General features: G+C 38.9%; 1 protein-coding gene across 24 annotated transcripts in view; it reads left to right on the forward strand.

The window, feature by feature from the left end:
- Window positions 1-17,917, forward strand: part of mef2cb (myocyte enhancer factor 2cb) — a 90,834-nt gene that overhangs the window by 37,025 nt on the left and 35,892 nt on the right. For all 24 annotated transcript variants that reach the window (XM_081610608.1, XM_081610598.1, XM_081610596.1 and 21 more), the window contains 2 exons: window positions 64-311; window positions 13,998-14,201. In XM_081610608.1, coding sequence (XP_081466734.1) covers window positions 258-311; window positions 13,998-14,201 — 258 coding nt within the window. In that variant the 5' untranslated portion in view covers window positions 64-257. The remainder of the gene's footprint in view (window positions 1-63; window positions 312-13,997; window positions 14,202-17,917) is intronic.

Raw genomic sequence — 17,917 nt, forward strand, 5'->3', positions numbered from 1 at the left:
TTTGCCATATTTCATTTCATTTAATGCTTATTTTCTGCTTACCCCTCCCTCTCTGTCTTGCAGGTACAGATGCTGGAATCTTTGAGGTGATTGGAACAAATAGAAAGAAGAAAAAAGCTAGATAAGAGATAGCAGGAGTGCAAGAGTGAAGAGAAAGAGGAGCGAAAAGAAGAATAGAGGAGACAGAGAGTGAGAGAAAAGAAAGAAGAAAGCTTTGAGTTATTCAGAAAGAGAAGAAAAAGAAAGAGACGGGGACGATGGGGAGGAAAAAGATTCAGATCACGCGGATTATGGATGAACGCAACAGACAGGTAAGTCCCGAGGGGGTGGGAGGATGGATGAGTACGAGAATGGGGGAGAGAAAAGGCTGGAGGAGGGAGGAAGAAAGGAGAAACACCCTACACCCCCAATAGCCCTCAACAATGAAGGTCTTCTGGGAGTCTGGGCAATATGTGAACTGGGGAAAGGAAAGGTGCTTGCAGGAAATCTACTTATTTAATGCCTTTCAGAAGTATCCATATATCTTAAACTTTTACCTTTTGTTACATCGCAAACCAAAAACTGAGGTTTATTTCGTTAGGAATTTATGTGCTAGACCACCACAAACTGGAATGTAATTGTGAAGGTGAAGGAAGCAATCTCAACCGATTGTTTTTTTAAAGTTATTTTGTGAAAAGCGTTCAAACATTAGTGAACACAATCATTAAGACCAAGAAATGCACTAGTCTGGTCAAGGAAGTTGTGCAAGAAGAAATGTAATGCAGAATTGCAAATGTGAATTTCAAACATTTGGGATTTAGAGTAAAGGCATTGTAGCAAGTAATGTGCAGGACTGAACAAAACTTGAAAAAAGAGTGACTTTTTTTTTAGTTTGCATGCAAAAGCTACGTGTGGCAGAAAAATGAACATTTGACATTAAGCAGGACGTACTGTCTTCTTTGAAGACATGTCCATGGCAGCATAATTCTGTGGGGATGCTTAAGCAGGAAATAGGTAGCTGTTCTGAGGTGATGGGACGATTGACAGATAAACACAGAGCAATCTTTTAATAACACATGTTAAAAGAAGAGGTTCAACTTATATCTACAGAACAATTGTGTTCAACATACAGTCAGAGCTGCAATGGAATAGTTTAGCTCAAAACATATTCATGTGATCGAATGCCCCAATGAAAGTCGAGACCTAGATCCAACAATTGAGAATCACTAACTTGAACTTAGAAACTCATGTTGATAGACATTCATCATCCCATCTGATTAAACTTCGGGTATATATCAAAATGTTTTAGTCCTTAGCAGCATAAAGCTTATACAGATGTATAAAAGCACACTATACTTTTTAGATTTTCATTAATGAAAAACTTTGAAAGAAATCTTTGCCTTCCATTTCATAGTGTTGTGCTGACTTGTGCAAAACATTCTAATACAATATACTGATGGCTGTGACATAATGTCTGAGGCTTTACATTTTTGGTGGAGGAGTTGCTGTACATTTCTCTTATTAAGTGTAAAAAAAATAAATTGGGGCTTTACATTTGTACATTTTAAAATTAATTCCACATCACTACAACACAGCTGCAGCTGAAGTGACCTTTACACAACCAACCAGTCACAATGCACATTTTAGCTCACTGCCAGTGGAATATTACCGGGAAGAGGGCAGCAGCTCACGAGTGTCTGGGTGGAGTAAAACATAAATAAACAACCAAACAGAGATGGAATAGCTGGAAAACAAATGCTGTAGCTCTGTTTTTGTTTTAAATAGAATCGGTACCAAGACGCAGAGCATTTAATATCAAACAGTTTAAGCTAAACAACAGTGCTAATAAGGGACATATTGACGTAGAAAACACTTTGCAACAACAGCTGGCATCACTTGAGAGAGATATATAAAATGAGCTAATAGTGGACAGAGAGTTAGAAGTAGTCTGTGGCAGGAAATAGACAGAGACAGAGCTCTCTCTCTGCCCTTGAGGCCCACAATCGATCACTTCCTGTGGCATGGCTGACCACTGACACTTTGTCAGCTTCCTGGCAGCTCCAATTGGATCCATACGCTGCTAAGGTGGCCTCTGGATCACAGGTCAAACACATACACAGACCCATTTCTGTCGCTGTTGAGGCATCTTTATTCTTGGGTTTATACAGACATGCTCCCATGTTGTTTCAGGCCAGAATTGGTGATCTTGAGGACATAATTTAAGGACAGTCAAGGATATCTCAAGGGATAGTTTGGATTGTTTTAAGTTTTAAGTTTTTATCAGGATTAGTTCCCTTACCTGAAGTAAAAATATGTTATTTTGCAATGAGTGTGCCAGAGCACTATCTCACAATTAGTCATCATTTTAGCTTCCTGTAGCATTCTAAAACATCTCAAATTGAGATTATTTATATCTGTGAGGAAAAACTCAGTACTAGTGGTTATTCACTGCCTATTCTTTCACAAGAGACCAGTGTTAATATTGTCAATGTAGTTTAAGCTAAGAAATGTCCATGTCAATACACCTGATCAACTTCAAGCTGAATCTCTGCTCTAAGTTTGTCAAGAGTGGAGTAAATATTCACATTTTTCAGATCTAGTAGCTATTTGGAAATTATGCTGAATGACTCAGAACCAGTTTATCAGACAGACATACAGTGACAAGCCTGCAGCTTCACACATTGGAAGCTTAACATTGTTGTAACAGATTTTAAGCTTAGAAAACACCAAAAAACTAACAATGGTCTTTTGTGAAAATAAAAACGGTTAATATGCTGTTACTAATACAGATCCTTTTCATTTTAGCTGTTTAAAAATCGCTAAAATAAGCTAAAACTTGTAGGGTTAGCTGTTAAGCCTTCTCGGGATGTATGGCGTGTTTTATTTGCAGTTGGATGGTGAACATTTTAGCGTTCCCTGTTGGAAAAACAGCAAGAACACCCCCTGAGGTTAGAAGTCTGACTGGGAGAAGTTAAGTGTCCGTCATAGCTGTCATACAGGTTAAACATATTTATAGTAGCAACTATTAGCATTTTTAAACATTTTTGACATATTGTGTCTTAGTAAATTGGTGGCAGAAACAAATCAGACCATTTCGTTTTCTAAAACCTCATCATATTATCACATCCATCACAGTACTGATAAAGACTTTACAAAATTGTGTTTTAATAAATAAATAAAACTGTCCCTTTAAGAGAAAAAAAAATCCAGGTAAATAAAGTTTGACTGGAAAAAAATATATATGTAAAAGCATTTGCTCTTATACGAGTTTTCTGTTACTGAAAGAGACAGGCAGGCGGACCGAGAGACAGAGCAAGAGCAAGGAGGAGGTCACAGGAATGTTACATGAGGACTATAACTATCGTGTTGCAGCACCCACTCTCCCTCAGTGTTATCTCAGGCCCTCTCCCTCACCTCCGCCTTAGCCTATGCCTGCAAGCTGCACCAAGCTCTCTGACTCCTGAGGATAAGGAGGGAAAGAGGGAGACAGGAAGGACACCTGAGGGGAATCGATGCCTCAGATATCTTGGCTTTATTTACAGGGAGAGGAGGAAGGAGAAGGAAACTGAGCAGAGAGAAAAGGGTTCACGGAAAGGAAAATCAATAAATTGCTGCATTTTTTTCTTGTTTTGATCTTTAAAGTGATAATAATCATTAATAGCTGCTGTTCTATGGAAATAATAACGCCTCCTGACATGACCTCACCGAGTTATTTGGAAAGCACCACTTTCTTATTGAACCAGGAGCCTAAATAGGTGATGTCATTTTGTTTAGGGGAGGAGGACATCACAAGACTGAGACAGACACAGAAACTAAAATTTTCTTCCTTTACGAAAAAAAAAACACAAAAAAAAACAGAAGCCTTGCTTTTGCATATTTTCACTTCCTTTTTGAGGAAATGTCCCAAGTCTAAGCCAAATAAACACCAGATGACTGCTCTCTACCTCACATTCATAACATATTTCAGTTTTTGTATGCCTAAAACCTTGACTGTCCACTTAAAAAGATAGTTCAGAATTGTGAAGTGAGATTATGTTAAAAGGTTACAATTCAAAATATCTAACATTCAGTCGGTGACTCTCTTGACGTCTTAATTTAGCATAAATCCAGATAAGTTGGTCCCATTGACTCAAGCTAATGACTAGTGCAAGAGTGGCCAAGACCAAAGTGGACATTTGCCAACTTAAACAAACTCTAATTATGAAAAACATAATTGTGATTAAATGTAAAACATTTAACAATGCATTACCTTTTTCTTAGAAACTATGATGAGATCCCAAAAAATCAACAACTCAGCTTAAAGTCTATGTCTCACTGTCCTGGCTATCATTGTACCATAGCGATCGATGCTAATACTGCTGAAAACAAATCATCTGTTAGCGAAATAATCATCCAACACAAATAGCTGGTTGGTCACAGGTTGCCATGACACTGAACCAACTAATGTGGATTTACCTTAAATGACAATAACACAAGAGTTATTTGGCCCAGTTAAGATATTATCTCTATGTAACCTTTTAACAGAGCATCATTTTTAAAAAATCCTTAGCCATCCCTCCAAACATATCAAAACTTATTTTGTCTGCAATTCAAAAAAGAAAAATACAACTTCAACTATTGGGGAGAAAAAAATATGAGTTTTTAGTTTTAAAAAAGCTGCAAAAGGGTGCTTCATGCCTTATTTTGAAATTTACTGCAGTTCATCCTGGATTCTTACACAAACATAACGCTACCATCTTTGGAGAGGCACCACTCTGTGGAGCTGTCAGCGCTACCTTGCCACCTACAGAGCGGCGCTGCCTCCCCTTCCTTCCCCTCCTGCACTCCTCACAGCGGCAGGATCACACTGGGCATGGCGCCTGGCTCTCTCTGGGCGGCCACTTTGGACTGCCACCCCCGGGCCCCGAAACACTTCCCGAGAGCGGTGGCAGAAGGGCTAGGCCTCCCTGGTGTTGACTGGCTGCCCGGAGCTCCGGACAGTGGGCAGCAGTGTGTGAACCCTGGCTCCAAGCCGCCCGACCACTCTTACCCTCTCCCAGCCTCGGGCACATGAAAGAGGCCCCTGTGTCATAAACTCATGGGCTGCAAACAGAGAGCAGACTCTCTTGATCTGCACACGCATAGGCAGGCAAATGCTCCTATGGTAGAAGATACAAGTACAGGTGTGGGTGCGCATACACATAGAGGTAGCTGATTATTCTATCACATGCATATTTTACATGCTACATTTACTGGCTTTGTGTACGATGAATTCACAAACACACGCTTTCATTTACATGCAAACATCTACAACACATCTTTCTCTGTCTACCCCGTCATGGGGATCAACTAATTTACTGCAATTGGCTCTAATTAGTGTTACCTCTCCAGCCAGTACACTCAGTGGGCTTAATTTAGGATGACTTGTTTGCGTGAACGTGTGTGTGTGTGTGTGGGGGGGGTGTGCGTGCGTGTGTGTGTGTGTGTGTCTCTGTTTGTCCTTGTGTGGGACATGTGGTCTCCAAAGGGAAGGGACCCAGGGGCCAAAGGTTAAACATGGATCAGGTCATCAGCGACAGGAAGTAAAACAACTGAATTTCTTAGTTCCCTCAAAATAAGTCACTCACACTGAGCTGGGGAGGAGAATAAAAAAAAACTATGTTTTTATATCCTTCTGTGTCTGTTTTCCCCTCATCTACTTCTCGCTACGTGAACTGCAGCAGCTAAGACAAAAGAAGGGGTCTTTTTGTTTCAGTCGGCAATGCATTCTTCCCTCCCAATCAACAGTGCTGGGGCGAGAAAACGTGTGAGAAAAATTAACAGCAGGAAAATAATGAGGCCCACAGGGTAACTCCTCACCCCTGAACTCCTCCTCCTCTAATTCCCTATTTCCCACCTTCAGTCGTCTCCCTCTCCTACCACGGCGAGTGGCACTCCTTCGCTGTCATCTGCTCGCCACTACAGGATCTCACCTGAGAGAGGCCCACAAAGATGGCACCGTCTCTTTCATTTATATTGTATGTCTGCAAATCATTTTTGTTTGTTTCATTCTTGCACATTATTTACATTATCCACCATTATTGGGGGATTTTGATCTGGACGATATGGCTCTCCACCTTGGGTGCCATTGTGTCCGAGGCAGCCCACGTTGTTTCTCGTTGTCATTTACAATTAATAGGGAGTTTGAAATTGCTTCTGAGTTACAATGTAAGCGCCATAAGAAAATATGGCCATACATCGCAGCGGAAAGTAGCATCTGATTATCTGTGCTACGTTAAATCCTGACTGTGTTTTATCTGCTCTATTTTACTGTCCAAAATACTTAGGCTGGTGAAACCAGAATAATTTTGTGCTAAACAGAAATTCTTTAAAACGTAATTTAAGACATAAGAATCCTTGTTTTGTTTTCCAAATCATAAAAAATGATATATATTTTTTTATAAGACACTGCAAATGGAGTCAAACATAAAACTTCAATATTATTTTGAGAATATTTTTAAACATTTGTTACCATCTTGGAATTGCTACCACTAACTGGAAGAAACAAACAACATCTTACTTAGTTCAAAACTGTTGTTAAAATCTTTCATTATCTTATCCTCAGTTTTGTGAACCTAAAGAGCGGTCTGATCCACACTGTACAAAAAAAAAATCTGTATATTTAACAGTGACAAACAGTAAAATTGGCAGGACATTTGTGAACTATAAAATAATTTAAAGCTGTTGGTTTGATGTGAGCCCTGCGACAGACTGGCGACCTGTCCAGGGTGTACCCCGCCTCTCGCCCGAAACGTTGGCTGGAGATGGGCACCAGCACCCCTCCCGACCCCACTGAGGGAAAAAGGGTGCAAGAAAATGGATGGATGGATGGTTTGATGTGAAGTTGCCGTAAATTGGTGAAAACAGCAATTTGTATATTTTTCACTTAGGTTGTTTTCATGTTCACATTAGAAAAAACATTGAGTTTGCGTCCTTTTCCCCCTTTGCTTTTCTGATCAAAAAAGCAGATTCACTAAATCTTCAGAGCACATGTTCATTCATGGGATTTTCATTGGAGATGTTTTAAAGATAACAATGAAAATATTCTCATATATGTTGTCTAAAAGTTTAAATAAAAACTTTTAGACAACAACAAATTTGTAGTTTTTACATTTATGTAAAAACTACAAATTCAATCATTTTCTTTTCTCAATCTGTTTAATTATTATTTGCTTAAATATTAAAAATGTAACTTTGTTGGAGCAATAAAGCGACAAATGTCTAAAGTGTGAAAGTCAACTTTAGGATTAATTTTTATTAGCTTGAACTAATTGAAATAAAGTGAATAAAATGCACCGTGCCATGCAGAAGTGTCAGCTCTCCTTCTTCTCTGAAAGTTGACCTACCTCAGACAAACAGCAGCAAAGTTATTTCTGTCATTCCAACCACTAACTTGGACCCAGAGATGCAGCTTCCACTTATTTTTAATCATTCTTCTCTAGCTGTAGTTTTCCAGCATAAACAGGAACATGCAGAGGGACATAGCCAAGTCACATCTTCAATGAAACCAAATTACCGGTTAAAACAATTTGAACTGGTGTGCAATTTGGGACCTCCAGCTTAAACTGGCTAAATTAAATTTTGATCATTTTCTCTGGTTAACAGGTAGTCATTAAGGTGGACTCTTCTTTCCATTTTAGAAACCGAATCAAAAACTCTTAGGAGGCTACTGCCCTCAGTTCATATGGTACAAAGAAAGCACACACGAGGATGATAAGTGTGGTTTTGAAGAGAAAAAGGAGCATAGAATATATTAGAGGTGGGACAAAGCCTCTTTTGTCATAATGCCTCTCTTAACAGCTTCTCTGGCTGTGATGCAGAGTTCAGGCCAAGGTCCACGACTCCTCTTATTCCTTTTGCGTAAGCCCCTGGCTTCCTGCTCTACTGTGACAATAGGATAAGTGTTTGTCTTGAGACAAATTCTTCATAGGTGACTGACATTTCTGTGTTTGTGTGTGTGCGTGTGTGTGTGAGTTTGTTTTGTGTGTCTGTCTTCATGTGGCCCTGTTTGGTTTATTAACCAGCAGTTTTTGGGTGCCTGTCTATCCACTCCTCCTCTTCCTTCACCTCCTCCTCCCCCAGGGAAGAAGGCAGGAGGTGGGAAGCAGAAGCGAAGCCATTGTGAAGGGGAAGCCACTGGCCTCTTCCTGTTATGAGAGGAAATGCATACAAATGTGCTTCCTGTGCATCCACCCCCACTTTTTCTCTCTCTCTTCTTGTCCCTCCTGTCTTTTTCTCACTCTTTCGTGGTGCAGAATCAGATTATATCCCTCCTTTTCTTTGATTCTCTTAAGTCTTCCTGGAAAAAGTGACCTGGTCAGTAAGGTAAAATAGGGCATTTTTCATTACTAAGTATTATTAGATGGGTTGGTCCATGTCTCTTCTGACAATATCTCTTAATAATTATAGATGTAATAAAACAATAATTTGAAAAAAAAAAAGCATAAGCGGGAGGTGACAGCAGGTAAAGGTAACATGGTTCAGTGAAGTCGTGTTTGTGAGTCTGTGTGTGTGAATGAATTTGCGTGGGCATGTGTGTTAAACTGCATATGTCGCAATCTCCCCTGGGAAGATAGCTGAGGAGGAGGATATGGGTGAACAAATAAATTGTGTACTTCTTTAAGGTTGTGCTAAATAATCTCCACTGTATATTATGGATCAGTTTTTGAAAGTGAGAGGATTTAGATATAAGAATACACTAAATAAGAGTATTTGATGCTTAGTCTACAGAAATCTCTGATTAGTGCTTGTTGTACATACAAAAATACATATTTAAATATTCCACTAAAACCCTTCTTTTTTTGAGCTCAAAACGTTTGCTCAGGGGATGTAAAAAGCTTTGATAACTTGTAATGTTTTGTGTATGTGACGACAGGCACCACACCCCAGTTGCCAGTGTGCTGTGAACAGAAACAATTAGGTTCACACTCACACTTAAACTCGTCCAGTTTCCCACCACCCAAAACACTGTCATATAATCTGATGATAATAAAGTGTCGTGTCTAATAGTATTGATGAGCCGAGAACAAAAAGGTTGTGACCACATATGGGTGGTTTCCACCTGGGAATGTTTTTTTTTATTCTGTCATCTTGGTTTATTATTATTTCTACCACTGAAAATGTGTCAAATAACAGCAAATATAAAGTGCACCTACCTCTGTATGTCTCTACCAGCTGCTGAAAAAAACAGGTCAGAGCCATAGCTTACAGCAGCTGCTTGCGGTACTGATGTGTTCTTGAATTTGTAAATAAAAGATTTCTCAGATAGCCATGGAAAACAAAAAGGTCACATGAGGCCACAAATGTTGGAAAGTGTCCTCAAGCCATGACAGCAAAGACCAGAGCATAAAAACTCTGCTGATGAGATTCATCACAAATTAGCACATCCCACATTAAGTATTTAACCAACCACTTGTCATCTCAGCAACATTCATATACATGCCAACTAGCTTTATTTTTAAATTGTGTAATCAGACCACCGTGCACCGTGTGTGTTTACGGATATGGGTTTTTTGTTATATACGTGTGTTGGAGGTAGCAGGTTGTATGTGTCAGGTTGAGATATGTGGGTGTGGTGTGATATTTATGCGGCTGTTATTGTTTGGTCAGTTTAGACTTTTCATTATCACACTCATTCTCTTCCCGCGGCGCCGTTAAAGTCAGCGTACGTGTGAATTATGATATGTGGGAAAAGCATGCATGCAGTTCTGCATTCAAGTTTCGAGACTCAAAACAATTTTGATTTGATTCTTTCCTTCTTTTAGCTGTTAAAATGACATGATGATAAAGTGAGAGGTTTAAAATATGTTTCCCACAAAGGTTTTGTACAGCTACTGATGAGAAAAGCTAGGTGGCATTTAAAAATTTGCTCTCTCCCTACAAGAAAACAAAATGTCACTCTATGCCTACACTTGTTTATGAAGTGCATCTGATTTTTAACCTTAAAACTTAATGAGATTTATAAGACGTTTTAAACTATATTTGATCAATTTAATCAAATATAGTTTGACACTTTGACAGATAACGTATCTTTATTTGCACAGAACTACAAGCAAATTAATTGAACCCAACTTAAACTGCAACAGGAGACTGTACTATCTAAGCAAGTAAACTTAACAAAAAAAAAAGAAACTGTCCAGCAATATAAAGTTAAATATGATGCTACCTTCATTAAGTTAGCTGCCTACAGCTCAATAAAATTTGTTTTATCTCTTTCAATATTACTTTTTTAATTATATTTTTCTTTGTTTGCAATGTGCAAAGTAAATACATTCTTTAATGTGACAAAAGTGTAAATGTAGTATATGAAGTTTAAGCATTCAGTCACAAAAAAACAAACTTTAATGCAATTATTTTATTTCTTTGAAGCTTCTAGAATCAACCTATGTATTTTTTTGTATTTTTGTAATAACTAACTAATGTTTGTATACCCAAAGGTTCTAAAAAAAATCCCACTTTAATTAAAAACTAGCTTTAGCTTGACACAACTGGGTACAAAATCTTTCAATAAAAATACATCTCTGACGATGTTTGCCAAGGTAGATTTTTACTGAGAAATTACAATAACCCTAGCTTTCTCCATCTCTGTTTTGATATGCCATGTTGATCATTCATCACATAGCATGTTCTCTGTGCAGTTCAGTTTAATGATGTGCAAAAGAACGATAGAGAAATGTTCTGTTTTATATAAGTAGTTTGCAGTGAACGTTGTAAAAATTAATCACACAATTTAAAGCAGCATCCCATAGCGCTATCAGTTGAATCTCAGCTAAACATGCTCCAAAAATAACGTGAAGACTGTATCTGGATTGAGCATGGACATGGATCCAGTTTCAGTCTTGAAGAATCACTTGCGTAAATGTTGCTCAGATTACTTATTAAACTCGCGTCTCCAGAATTATGTCGATTAATAAGTTGCCAGGCACAGTACGAACAGCGTAAGCAGGCATGTCAGTTTTGTTTTGAGACTAGGTCCTCATGGCCTTTCGGATTGTGCGACATGCCAGCTTTTGAAGCTTTAATGGCGCCAGTAGAGTAAGTGACAGAGTGAACAGTTGATAATGAAGCTGTGATATGTGATAGCAGATAGTCGTGTCCTACGTCTGCCCCTTGTATTAAAACACCAGAGGAAGACAACACTCTACATGCCTTGTACCCCAACAGCCTGTTTTGACCTTATGTTCTGCAAGACTTGTCGTCTTACTAACACGCTCATGCACAGTTTGCAGTGCAATTCAGTCCCTGCAAGGCTCCCAGGCCCCTCTGGGGGAGTTTAGGTTTCAGCTGTGGATGATACATGTTATAGTGGATATGACAATTAATCACATTGTCTGAAGTTGTGAGTTAATCTAAAGCCATGAGGATAAGGTTTGTATTTTTTACATTTCTTTGTGACTGTAAATGTCAGCATGGTATTTAGAGCACAGGGGAGCATTTTCTCCTCGTGTCGTCTCTGAATCAGACGAGTTTTCCGAGGTACGTGACCTGACGCTGCTCACACAAGTTTGTCAGGAGCTGAAACTCTCTCCGAGTCTGCGGCTTCAACCTGTTGCCTGACAGCTTTCTCAGCATGATGCTTTGGCATCTCGGGGAGAACCTTAGAGGCAAAGGGGGTCCAGAAATACCAGGATTATACCCACTCTTAGTGGAAAGAGAGAGAAAGAAGGAGGGAAGGAAAGGAAAACAGGATGGAGCGAGAGGAAGATTTACATATTGAGTTTCCGTTGTGCTTCTTGGGAGATATGATTTCAGGAAATTCAAAATTGTCAATATCTTTTCAAGCCTGTCTCATTTTACAGTTATAAAGACAAACTGTAAACGGCGGTGCCTTACAGATAAACTTCAGAAACTCATTTATGGCGCAGATTCACCACAAACAGAGACCTTTTCTTTAAAAGCTTGAAAGGTTCTTTATGCTCAGTGATAGGCTCTTTATTGTATTTAGAGCATGTATTCATTCGCTGTTTATTTTGTATTTTTTGGCCCACTTCAACGTCAGAAGAGAATAGGCAAACACGCAGTTAATCAACAAACTCAGATGGTTAGTTACCAGCTGGGCACGGCACTGGCAGCATTTTCCTCCCTGTAAAAAAGCTTTGTCAAGACAGATCTCCAGTGTAATTAATACACACATAGGAAAATAAAAAAGAAATTCCAATAACAACAAGCAGTGTTGCTCAGGGAAGCTGGCAGTGGCATTTTTTTCCCTCCTCCCTGTACCACTAAAGAGCTTGCACACATGGTTTGGAAAAGAAAGCAGGTGCAGCTCACTGGAATTAACTCACTTTCACTGCTCTAGTTTTGATCCAAACAATAGGAGGAATAGAGGCTGTTCTATTTTCACAATGTGGCCACTTTGTATGCCTTTGTAGCAAAGGCTACTAATCTTAAGGGCTCACACAGACATACACAGATGTGGCTGCATACCCACATAAAGAGACAGAGACAGGAGGAGGGGGAGGCTGTGTTGCATGAGACAATCCTTGTTGTTTGCCTTGAGTAGATTACCACTTTTGCAGCATATGCAAACATTTTAAGCAGACAATTATTTTCTCAGTAGCAAGCTCATTCTATCAGTCTAGCTGGTTATCTCATACAGCAACTTGCACAAGTTTAACATTTTATCACGTCTCAACCACACCCTTCAATTTTCTTTATTGGAATTGTACCTGAAAGATGAATACTGTGAAGGAAAAAAAATATGTAGTTTTAAAACTTTTTACATATAAAAATAATTTATACAAATGTTCTACAAACCGACAGTTATCAAGTGTATAAATCAAAGATATCAAAAAAAAAAATTGATCTTCTTTGAAATGTTTAGTTTTTATTTTATTATTTTTTCATTATTACTGTTATAATTTAAAATTGTATATGACCTTATTGTTATTTGAGTGCTTGCATCTATCCTTCTTACTGGTCATGATGACAGGTGAGGCACTGCCTTACCTGACTGCACGTCGCTACCGTTATAAAATCAAATCTATTTTAACGCAATGCTTCATCCATCATTCAAATAAAGAAAGCAAGACTTGAGAGTGACAAAAAAAAAGTCAATGTCAGCAGAAGAACACAGTTTGCCATAAGTCCTGTAGGTGAGGCAACATGTGAGAGTAGGTGCTCTGGTCAGAGAAGACCAAACTTCATCTTGAAAAATGCTTGGTGGAAATCCAACATCCTGATCTCTCTATGTATGTAATTTGCAAAGATGAATGAGTAATACAATTTAGTTTGTAAATTGGAGAAAGTTGTAGAAATCTATGCCGACACAATTGTAGCTGAAATTGTAATAGAACTCTTGCGAAATACATTTTCAGATTTTTATTTGTGAAAAGAAATAACATTTGTGACAGACCACTTTGCTTTGGTCTGTCAAAAAATGATTAAACATATGACAATGTGAAACAATGGAATTAATACTTTGGCAAAGTCTTTAGAAAATAGTTCACAATGATGCATCAATAATTCATTGAATAAAATAGTTAGAAAAGCTATTTTTTTTCTTTCTACCAGACACTTAATTTGTTGGCGATGGAAACTTTACTTGCCATTTGTTCCACAATAAACCTCTGTGATCTTTGATGTACAAGCAATAACTGATCCTCTTTACCGTTATCTGACTGAGACAGAGTATTTTCAGTTCCTCCTTTTTTTTCTTTTTTTCCTGGTATGGTGGATGGACTGTTACAGTCAGGGAGGGTATGTTGAACTCTCAGCAGACTTCACTTTGACTTTACTGATGTTTCCCTTAGAGCGATTGTTTTTGAAGAAGAGATGTTCTAATGTCATTTTTCAGGGTCACTTCCTTTTTACAGCAGGATTGGTACATAATCTGTGATTTTTTTATTCTATGTAAAAACAAGAAGCTAAATACATTTGATTGTAATTTTTTTCATTGCAAGATTTTTTATTTTTTCTGTCTGCATTTCTTTAAATCTTCACATCTTCTCGGCTTTCTTTTAATCTTGCTAATTTTGTTGTCCCTCTTCTCTCTCACCCAGGTGACATTTACAAAGCGAAAGTTTGGCCTGATGAAGAAGGCATATGAGCTGAGCGTGCTGTGTGACTGCGAGATTGCCCTGATCATCTTCAACAGCACTAACAAGCTGTTCCAGTATGCCAGCACAGACATGGACAAGGTCCTCCTTAAATACACTGAGTACAACGAGCCCCACGAGAGCAGAACCAACTCTGATATTGTGGAGGTATGTTACAAGAAAAACACATACACACACGCGCGCGCACACGTAAACACATTCCCTGACATGCAAGCTCACGCAAACGCACAAGCAGACAGATGGTAACTGTGCTTGTGACTCATTCAGCAACCCTTACTTCTCTCTTTTAGACTTCACACCTAACAGAGTGCAAGAAATAATTGCTCCCATAGCTTGTTGGTCTTCCCCAAGGGGCTTGGTAGCAATATCAATCATGTTTTTTTCAGAAAAGGCACTTTAAGCTCTGCAATATGTCATTAATTTCAAGAAAATATTTTTTCTTTAAATGGCCTCCTCTTACTGTTTAAGCTTCCCTGCAAACAAGAGGTTGTCTGTTATTGATCTGGACTTCTCTGCCTGTCCCCTGTGGTGTATAATCACTGCACCCTGCCCTTGGTGTCTTGTCAGCATTGATGTGCCTCTAAGAGGAGGATGTTGATCTGACTTCCTCTGGACACTTGTCACCAAAATGGCTCAAAGCAACGTTAAACAGAGCTGTTGGCCCAGGCACTAGAACGCAGGTGGATCAAGCAGGAAATTACATTGTCGGCCTCCTGAAGCTTTAAGGTCCCAACGTGAACCTGTTATGCAACAGCTGCTTCTGGAGCTCCATCAGACCTGGTGGGCAAAAAACCTAAATGAATACACACAGAGTTTATCTCCTTCTGCCCTTTGCCCTGTCTGCTAATTTACTCTTGCAGTGCCTTGATCTAATGGAGTAGGCATATAAAGTCTTGTAAAGTAAGTTCTTTTCTTATGAACATCTCCTATACAAAGCAGTCCTTAAAGCGATAATGACTAATGATTTTTTTTTTTCTTATGTAAGCACATTTAGATTCTGTTAGTTTTAAAATATCCTTTTCAATGCAAAGTTAAAGACAATTACACACATGGACAATTTTGTTTTATTTATTTTTTTGTTATTCAAGCTAAATTTTGACTTTTGTTAAATTAATTTTATGAATCCCAATTTTTCCCTTGTGGTGGAGGAATTTTGGAAGCTGTGTGGCTGTTTTTAATTAATAATATATAGCAGCATAATGCTATGTTCATAATTAATGTGCTGCACATGCATGCTTATCTAAATCTGTTTTTTTGAAGATAATCACTTAAAAAACACAGAACACATCAAAGGGAACATAGATATTTGTGATTTGTAATGAATTAATATCACACATGGTCCAGTGGCTCAATCCAGATGGCTATGTGATCAAAAAACTTGGGACATATTTTTCTTCTCATATAGCTGCTGCTAGGCTTATTGCCCAGTTAGTAAGTGACAGACTAGTTGTTTGCTGTTACAGATAGCACTCCAGATACAAAAATTAATCAGCTTACATATGTGTAAAAAAGTACTTTGGCACTGAAGATTTTTGTCTTATGCTAATACCATTCTTGGTGTGATCAGGCGTTGTCATGTTTAAAGTCTAAAACCAGCATAAACAAACATGTTGCAATGCACTGAAACTTCAAAAATGGTTACTGATTTCAGTAGTACATTGTTTCATAGCCATTTCCATTTGGTAGAGTCAAATGTGAAGAGTGTTGATGCAGTTCCTACATTAAGCACTCAACATATGACTAACCTCAATGATGAAAACAAAGGGAATGAACGCAGTGCATTATCATGGACTGTACTGAAAAGCATGGCAATTTATTCGCTTTTGCAGGACATGCTTTATTACCTGCCTATAATTCATGCTAGCAAGCTCTTTTGAAATTTTAATCTGCTTAGGGCTTTATGCATTCTATAAATCACACTAATCAATTTAGGATATACTTTTAAAAAGCTAGAGTCCATTTGAGCAGTAGTGTTTTTAATGCACCCAGCTCTTTGCTGCCGGTGTAGTCGGTGTATAAAGCTGCCCCTGCTGAACCCATGAACAGAGCTGTCACATGTTTCAGCAAGTGCCTGTGACGAGAGTTCTTTGTAGCTCTTTCCTCAACTGTGTCTCCATTAGGGAGCACAGGATGGCTAACGTGTAAACAGCCGTGTCAGGGGAAAGACGCTAAAGAGCCTAGTGGGGGAGAGCGCTACGGAGCACTACCTACAATTTGATCCCCAGAGGACTGTGTGCTTTTTGAGCAACTCACTGCGGGAGAAATCGATCTGAAGAGGCCTCCAGCCTGAGCTGCGGTGAGCTAAAGGGATTGGCCACAGGGCAGACACTAGCACGTTTATTGTGGTTAGGAAGAAGGCGGGGGATGGGGGGAGGGGGAGGGTGTCTGAGCAAGGGTCAAGATTTTTCCCTGGAAGCTGTTTTTGATGCTGTTTAGCAACGTCACAGATGTGGGAATGTGGGAGGCTTGTTGAGTTTGCAGGGAGGAAAGAGCAAAGCAGACTTCCTGTTGAGATGAATGGACGATGAGGAGAAGTTCAAGAACAAACTGAAAAGCTGGATTCAGAGCTGTAGATTAACTAACGTTCCCTCATAAGAATATGTGTCATTTCTTACGTGGAACTGTACAAGCTCTTGTCTTCAGCAGCATGTTGAACTGCATGCATCATTCTCCCTGTATTACTGCTGTGCCTGAAGTTGTAGTGGGAGGAGAGGCAGAGGTAGGGGAACGGAGCTCACAGTGTGGGCGGCTGGCATAGAGACCTGCTACATTAGCAATAAAGCTCTATGTAATTAGCATGTCTTTGGTTGATAATTAGCGTTGTTGAGAGAGTGGCACTAAGAACGTTGCACTGCCTCTCTAGCAACAGCATGTTTACAAGAGGCTCGAGGGCTGATCTCTCTTCCTCCTTTTATTCTTTTTCTTTTGAGCTCAGTTTTCTATTGACCATACATCTTCTCTAGGTGTGTTTTTATTACTTTATTCTAAGGGTCAACACACACACACACACACGCACACACACACAGCAAGACAGGACAGACTGTCTTGCTGACTCATTTTGAAAACATTTTCATCTTGAAGAACACTTCTAAAGCTGCACGTGGAAGCAACAACTAGGTAACCATAGAACAGTTGTGAGTTTTAAAATTGGACGTATTGCTCGCCACACAGGTTATTTTTTTGATGGGAGTGTTTTTCATATTTAAACAGACAAAAAAAGTCCATATTACCATGATATTATGATACACTGTTTGCAAACTCAGTAAAAAAAAATTGCATGTTTTAGTTTTCTCAAAGCTTAAAGGGGCATTATTGTTTATGTTCTAGGCACAGGGCCATTTTATCGCACAATCAAGTAACTATGTTGCTTTCAAATGTCATAAAAATGTTGTGTATATATATATCAAACATAACGTAAAAGAAATTTGACACCTTGAAATTGACCTGTCTCTTTAAGAAGCTCCTGTTTTTTCCAACACCCTTTTCCAATATGACATTTACAACCATTCCTAGGAGCATTGGACTGAGAAGTAGTTTATATTATAAGCTCAGCAGTTGCACAGTTCCAAGAGGTGTTTGCCAATTGCTACTGGCACTAGTCTGGAGGAGCAGAGTGGGGGAGGGGCACTCTCTAAGACCCCTCCTTAAACTGGAAACTGCACCTATTTCTGTGGAAATAGGTGGCACTTTGTATGATCAACTGCTTAGGCACCCCAAAATAGATGTCATGGGAAATTCAAGGATTTCTCAAGCATAAATTAAAGAATCAAAACAATACTTAAGATATGTTTTTGATGAGAGAATAACATTATAACATGATGCAAAACTCAAAAATGTTGATTTTACATAAAGTCCTTTCTTTA

Source organism: Poecilia reticulata, chromosome 9 (genome assembly GCF_904066995.2).
Source record: "Poecilia reticulata chromosome 9, P_reticulata-male-v2, whole genome shotgun sequence".
NCBI lineage: Eukaryota > Metazoa > Chordata > Actinopteri > Cyprinodontiformes > Poeciliidae > Poecilia > Poecilia reticulata.